Here is a 6,976-nt window from a genome sequence, read left to right as displayed (position 1 = left end):
CGCCGAAAAATCGAAGAGATCAAAAAGCGCCGGAAAATTAATGCAACCCCCTTTCAAAGAAGGAGCTTCTAGAAGAGGGTTTAGAGGAAGAGGGATCTCCTACTGATTCAATTCACAATATATGCCAAAAAAAGTCGCTTTCGCCAGAGAGTGTCGGATCGGAGAAGGATTCGATGGATCAGGATCCGGTGCTGGAATTTGATGATGTGGCAAAGGAGATTGAGGAAGAAAAAGATGAAGAGAGAGATGGGTTTTCAGTGATGGATGATGAGATTGTTTTTGGGTTTGGGGATTTGCCTGGATCGCCGAGTTTTAGAGAGTATTGCCTCAACTCGGTTTGTGACTCGGGCGAGATTGGAACGAGCGAGAGAAGGTATGGTAGCTGTTGTTTTCCGTTTTTTTTTTCAAATCAGCATGAAATGACACAAATGCCCTTCCTTCCATGTTTTCCAAATGGAAACGACTAGCATGGAATGTTGTGGGTCCGGAGTGGGGGGCTTACCTAGGTATGGGATTAGGTGGGACCCAGCTTGGTATGGACTTATGGGACATGATTAGAGGGCCTAGAATAATGTGTTCCTGGAGCTATTGGTGTATTAGTTAGGTACCTAACATTTGGTATCATAGCAGCCAACATCGAATGTTGCAGTCCCGAGTTAGACCCAGCCTAGGTAGCTGCGACCCAGCCTGGTATGGGATAGGTTTAAAGGGCCTAGCCTAGCGTGTTCCTAGGGAGCTTTTTGTTTATTTGGTTAGGTACCTAACATACATTCAATTTTTGAACCCCACGTGTGGTATAATTGCTAGATTAGAAAATCATCGAGGAAGCCACATGGTTTTGGTACCATCTAAGAAAATGGACTGAAAAAACCAACAGTTTAGATTTTATTTCTTAAAACCACTCAAAAGAGGCTTGTTGGATCAAAGGCTTAGGATCATCCAATTAGGGGGGACTTATGGTTGTTGTTTGGATCAATGGATCTGATCACATACATATTGCAGAAGTGAGGCCCAATGTGTCTTTTTCAGAAGAGCCTAATAGCTTTTCAACATTCCTTTTAAAATGATCATCTTTTGATGTGTTTTGCACCAATTTTGTTTATTGGTAGGAGGGTTTCTATCCTCTATATTTTCAGTGATTTCGAGTCCGTTTGGTTGCCATGAAAAGAGAGAAAGTAGGAGGATTTTTAGGTTTCGGTCCCGGCAAACACCTGTTGGTTGACAGGGAACCGGAATTTCGAGAGCTGCGATTAACCTTTGTAGATCTTTTGTCGGCTGAGGTGGCACCAAAAACTGACTTGTAATCATCCTTGTATCTATGCCAGGCATCTTTCCATTCATTTCCTTTTCCTCGTCCTTTCCATTTTCCTTCTTTTCCAGCATCCAAACGGAGACAGTATAAAGGATTGTGAGAGGGCATTTTGGTCTTTTTATTGATTTATTTGTTCGCATTTATGTCATATTCCTGGATACTTGCAGAACCCGAGAGGGCATTTTTATCTTATTATCAAGAGCTGATATTCACATCTCACCTCTTTGCTATCAGCAAAACCAATGTTTTTAAAAAAGGATCAAACTGACGCACTTGCTCAATTTGTCAATCCGTCTTGACCAAGCCAGTGTTAGTTTCTCCTCTTTGGCAGAGGTCACATAGTGACAGGGGCGGAGCCAGGAATTTACACTTGGGGAGGCCAAACTAATTTACACTTCCCCGCATGGGTCATTGGGAGGCCATGGCCGCTAAACTAGCTTAGAATGCATGTACAGCCTAAACCCACAAAAGAGATTTGGCAAGTCATTCATGCTCTATGTGCCTCCGCCGCTCTATGTGCCTCCGCCCCTCCATAGTGGCCGAATGCCATAGCTAAAGAGACAGGGACATTTCGTTTAACTTTAGCTGGCAGTAGTCACAAGGCTTTCGGGTCCTACAATGTGGCTTCTTGCGGAAAGATCTTGTTGTCAAGTCAGAAATCTGACAGTTAACTTTTGAAAAACTTATAATCAAGCAGCTAGCAGTGTCAAGCATGGTTTTAAATTTCGACCGAAATCCGAAATTTCGATAAATTCGATCCGAAATTTCGATCAAATGCCATTTTTTTATTAAAAAAATATTGTTACAAAATTTTGGAATTTTGGTCCGAAATTTCAGAAACTCGGTCAGAAATTTTGAGCAAAAATAGCAAATTTCGGCCTCAAATTTCGGATTTGGGGTCCGAAATCGGTACCGAAACCGAAATTTAAAACCTTGGCATCAAGCTAGTATAAGTTTCAAAAGACTAATTCAACTTTACAATTTTCTATTTAGAGCATGCGACCCATTTAAATTGATGGGTTCACTTCAAACGTTGGCCGATATACCTACTAAAGTTGGCCTCTTAATTTGTTAATTATATCATTTTCTTTAAACCTAAAAAAGTAAAAATTAAAAACTTTACCATTTACAAAGTTATCTTATTAATTAATAAAAAATATAAGTTAAGACTGGTCAATTTCTTGATTTTCTTTTACCTTTTTAAAAATATAAGTTAAGATTGAGGAGGAAAAAGATGAAGAGAGAGATGGGTTTTCGGAGATAGATGATGAGGTTGTTTTTGGGTTTGGGGATTTGCCTGGATCGCCGAGTTTTAGAGAGTATTGCCTCAACTCGGTTTGTGAGATTGGAACGAGCGAGGGTGAAGGTATGGTAGCCGTTGTTTTCCATTTTTTTTACCCCAAATGCCCTTCCTTCCATGTTTTCAAAATGGGAACGACAAGACAGAAAGTGATAGTAGAATGTTGTGGTCACGAACTGGTGGCCTGCCAAGGTATGGGACTAGAGGGCCTAGCCTAAGGTGTTTCTGTTCCTATGGAGCTTTCGGTGGCAATTTTTGAACCCCACATGGAGATTTTCTTTTTTAAAAGCCCTCAAAGAGGCTTGTTGGATCCCGAAGGCCTAGGATCATCCAATCAGGGTGGACTTATGGTTGTTGTTCGGATCAATGGATCTGATCACATACATAGTGCAGAAGTGAGGCCCAATGTGTTGTGTGTCTTTTTCAAAAGACCCTAATAGCTTTATTTGAAAATAAGAGCCTGATAGCTTTTAACATTCCTTGTAAAATGATCATCTTTTGATGTGTTTTGGGCCAATTTTGTTTATTGATAGAGGGTTTCTGTCCTCTATATTTTCAAGTTTTGACACTAGAAAGGATTGGGAGAGTGCATTTTCGTCTTTTTCTGATGATTTATTTGTTCGCATTTATGTCATATTCCTGGATACTTGCAGAACCCGAGTGGGCATTTTTGTCATATTATCAAGAGCTGATATTCACATCTCACCTCTTTCATATCGGCCAAACCAATGTTTAAAAGAAATGGATCAAACTGACGCACTTGCTCAACTTGAACTAAACTATTTTTTTCAAGCTGGTATAAGTTTCTCCTCTTTGGCAGAGATGACATAGGGACCGAATGCCAAAGCTAAAGAGACAAGAACATTTTGTTTTAACTTTAGCATGCGATAGTCACAAGGCTTTCGGGTCCTAGACTGACTCTGGCTTCTTACCGAAAGATCTTGTTGTCAAGTTGTCAGGTCAGAAATCTGACACTTAACTTTTGAAAAACTTACAATCAAGCAGCTAGTAGTGTCTTGATCAAGTTAGTATGAGTTTCAAACGATTAATTCAACTTAACAATTTTCAAATTAGAGCATGCGACCCATTTGAATTGATGGGCTCGCTTCAAACGTTGGCTTATATCATGGTTTTGAATATCGACCGAAATCCGAAATTACCTCAATAAAATCCGAAACGGTATTTTATCTCGGCCGAAATTTAATATTGAATAAAATATTGGTTTCAATTTTTGTACCACGACCGAAATTTTGAAATTTCAGGGTCCGAAACCGAAATTTTAAACCTTGGCTGATATGCCTACTAAAGTTATCCTCTTAATTTGTTAATTATATCATTTTCTTTAAACCTAAAAAAGTAAAAATTAAAAACTTTACACTTACCATTTACAAAGTCATCTTATTAATTAATAAAAAAAATATAAGTTAAGATTGGTCAATTTCTTGATTTTCTTTTAACTTTTTAATTTATAAGTATTTGTTATATGATATAGTTTTGTTTTTTATTTTATGCATTTTCCATTTTCTTTAAATCTTTGTTTTCTAAAATATTTACTTTAAAACATTAATATCATCATGATTCAACTGTTTCGGAGAATTTCGGACCGAACAGAGAGCTTTTCTGATTCAATTTTTAAAAATATTATTTTAAACACGTCAAATTGGTCATTGATAGTTTGTTTAATATTTTAAGAAGGGAGTTTTACCATTAAATCCTTAATTTGTAAAATATGTTCGAGTTTAGAAAATTATTTCTAGGCCGAAATCGGCTTGAACCCATTGGGCCGAGCTGAGCTAAGCCCAAGTTGCACTCCAAAATTTGAGTGATAATTACAAAGGCAAAGATGGGTAAATATCAGCTCCCTTAAAATAAAGAAGACCCAAAGTACCTACCCTGATCTTCTTGGTGTATATGGAAATGCAGGTAAGAAGAACAGAAAGGACGGAAGAGAGGAGGGAGAAGAATCTCCTAGCTCCGAAGAGGTATTACAATAACACCTTTCTAATTCCAAAAAAGTCATTTATGAACGGCATGAAATTTCACCTTATGGCTGATAAATGGATCACTCACTTGCCCCATATGCCTCATTTGAACCACCATAAAGTGCAAATGTGATGGTCTGTTTGTCCTGATAAATTAGGAGCTCATAGAGGATCTTTTTATATGGGCAATCTTTAGAGTTGAAGTGCACTTGTGATCTGTTATTATTGAATAAAATGGCTATTTTTATATAAAAAAATTATGAAGGTATGTTTGGTGTGCAATCTAAGTGCATTTTTTTTAATAATACAACGTAAATGTAGATTGCAAATTATGCACAAACTGCACCCAAAATCCATCTGATCGAAATTGAATGGCTCTTAAAGCCCGTTTACACTTTAATTTCACTACAAGGAGAACCCCTTTAGCGACTCATTTATAGACCGACTCATTATTAGATTTCCTCCAAATAGTAGTTGGGAGACGACGTTTTCTGTTTTTTCGTCCTTATTTCCGTCAGCAAGAGAGCAGGAGATCATCCCATCTTTCCAGCTTTTAGAAATCACAGGATATGGGAGTGATTTTGGAAACCTGAATTTCTTACTTAAACCCAAGATTATAAAGAGAAGTGAAGCAGTCAGTTTCCTTCTTCTCTCGTCTCCCAACTACGATTTTGAGAAAATCCAAGATTCTAAAATCCGTATATCCAAATGGCCCCTTAGCAATGCCTTTTTTGAGATGGAGTTTTTCCATCTCTAATTACTTATAGCTATTGACTTTTGCTTTATGGTGACGGATTTGGTCCATCACTAGAACCTATATTTCTTGTAGTGATTCTTCTTAAATGCTCCATTTATGCAGGGATCGTCAAAAGGGAAATCGAAGAAGAATAAGGGAGGGAGATTCAGAGTCTTGGCCAAAGGTTCCGTCGCCGTTTATAGCCTTTTGAATGTCCGGGGCTGCTACAAGGCGGCCCCCTCAGAGGGCAACCCTAGACTCTTGTGTGAAAAAGCTGCATAGAATTTAAAAAGTTTTTTTTCCTCTTTGAACAGTTTTTGTTTTTCTCTTTTTCAAAATTTCCTCTCATTTTTTTTTTCCTTCTGCAGTTGCTTCCCCCTCTCATGGGGTGTTGTGTTTTCATCTATTGTCTCCTCATATGTAGAAGAAATTTATTTATTCTTTATTCTTCAGTGCAAATTAACAAAGACATGTAGAGCTTGTAATTGCTCTGTTTCTTGTTTTTATAAATTAACAAAGACATGTAGAGCTTGTAATTGCTCTGTTTCTTGTTTTTATAAATTAACAAAGACATGTAGAGCTTGTAATTGCTCTGTTTCTTGTTTTTATATTGGTTACACCCAAATTGTTTCGATCTAAACACACTTCTGTTCCCTCCGTTTTAAACTTTGCTCAATGTAAAGCTTGGAACCATCAATCAGATAACATGCAACCATCAATCAGATAACATGTAAAACGCGTGCCCTACAGCTGGTTTTAACCATAATTTCAAAACTCCCCAGGAAGGATGCCTAAACCCATGAAAAATTAGTATATTCTTCATGTTTCATTGCAGTAAGAACAAAAACAAAGAGATGGATCAATATCACATTTGTCATCCTGACCATTATCTTTAGTACCAAGAAAGAGGGATTCCAATAGAGTGTAAACTTCCACATATTGATCAACTCTTGCGGATCTTGGGAAGGATTGATAGTGGGATTACCCCCTTTGTTCATTTCTTCCTTTTCACCACCTTGTTGAAAACCATCGTTATAATTCAATGTGCTTGGTCCTCTCATTAAATACAAAATTAGCAGCAATATGGAGTGCAGCTTTATTGTCACAGAATAGAAGAATGGTGATATTCGGCCATTTTATTTTGCAGGTCTGTGCCATGACCTGACATCAGCCTTAAATAATCTTGAAATAGTATTTTGCTTCTCACTTTTCCGAGGGCGTTATCATCTAGCATTCTACAGTAGCCTGTGATGGAGCATCGAGAGGCAAGAAAACTAGCACAGTAGATGGATCCAACTGCGTCCATTGGATGCGTACCACAAGATCTGAAATTAATTTGGACCGTGACTCAAACATCATAGCCACAAAATCCAATAGAACATGATCTAATCGATTAAGGGACATGAACAGATCAAGACCAAGACATAGGTGGATCAGATCCGAAGTGGATCCATTGACAAACCTAGTTGCAATGGGTTGGAAGATGATATGAAAACCCCGCGGAGAAGTTTTGAGGTACCGAATGAGAGGAGCCAGAAAGCGCATAAAAGGTTTCCAAGATGTCTTCATAATTTGACTTGAGATGTGAATGCTTTTTCCACTACTAATAAAATGGAAAAGAAAGAATTTCCCTACACTTTAAAATA

The 6,976-nt window shown here is 37.9% G+C and overlaps 1 protein-coding gene across 1 annotated transcript; it reads left to right on the top strand.

Moving 5' to 3' along the window:
* The first annotated feature begins 260 nt into the window (after positions 1 to 260).
* LOC143861622 (uncharacterized) lies at positions 261 to 5,732 on the top strand. Its single transcript, XM_077372516.1, has 4 exons — positions 261 to 378; positions 2,526 to 2,804; positions 4,536 to 4,594; positions 5,454 to 5,732. The coding sequence occupies exons 1-4, from the start codon at positions 261 to 263 to the stop codon at positions 5,610 to 5,612; spliced, it is 615 nt and encodes a 204-aa protein (XP_077228631.1). The 3' UTR covers positions 5,613 to 5,732.
* The last annotated feature ends 1,244 nt before the right edge of the window (positions 5,733 to 6,976 follow it).

This window comes from Tasmannia lanceolata, unplaced genomic scaffold (genome assembly GCF_043159265.1).
Source record: "Tasmannia lanceolata isolate RefF3 unplaced genomic scaffold, GAP_Taslan_0.1 ptg000037l, whole genome shotgun sequence".
Lineage (NCBI taxonomy): Eukaryota > Viridiplantae > Streptophyta > Magnoliopsida > Canellales > Winteraceae > Tasmannia > Tasmannia lanceolata.
The sequence above is the reverse complement of the archived record's forward strand: the minus strand, read 5'-3'. Positions and strand labels throughout refer to the sequence as shown.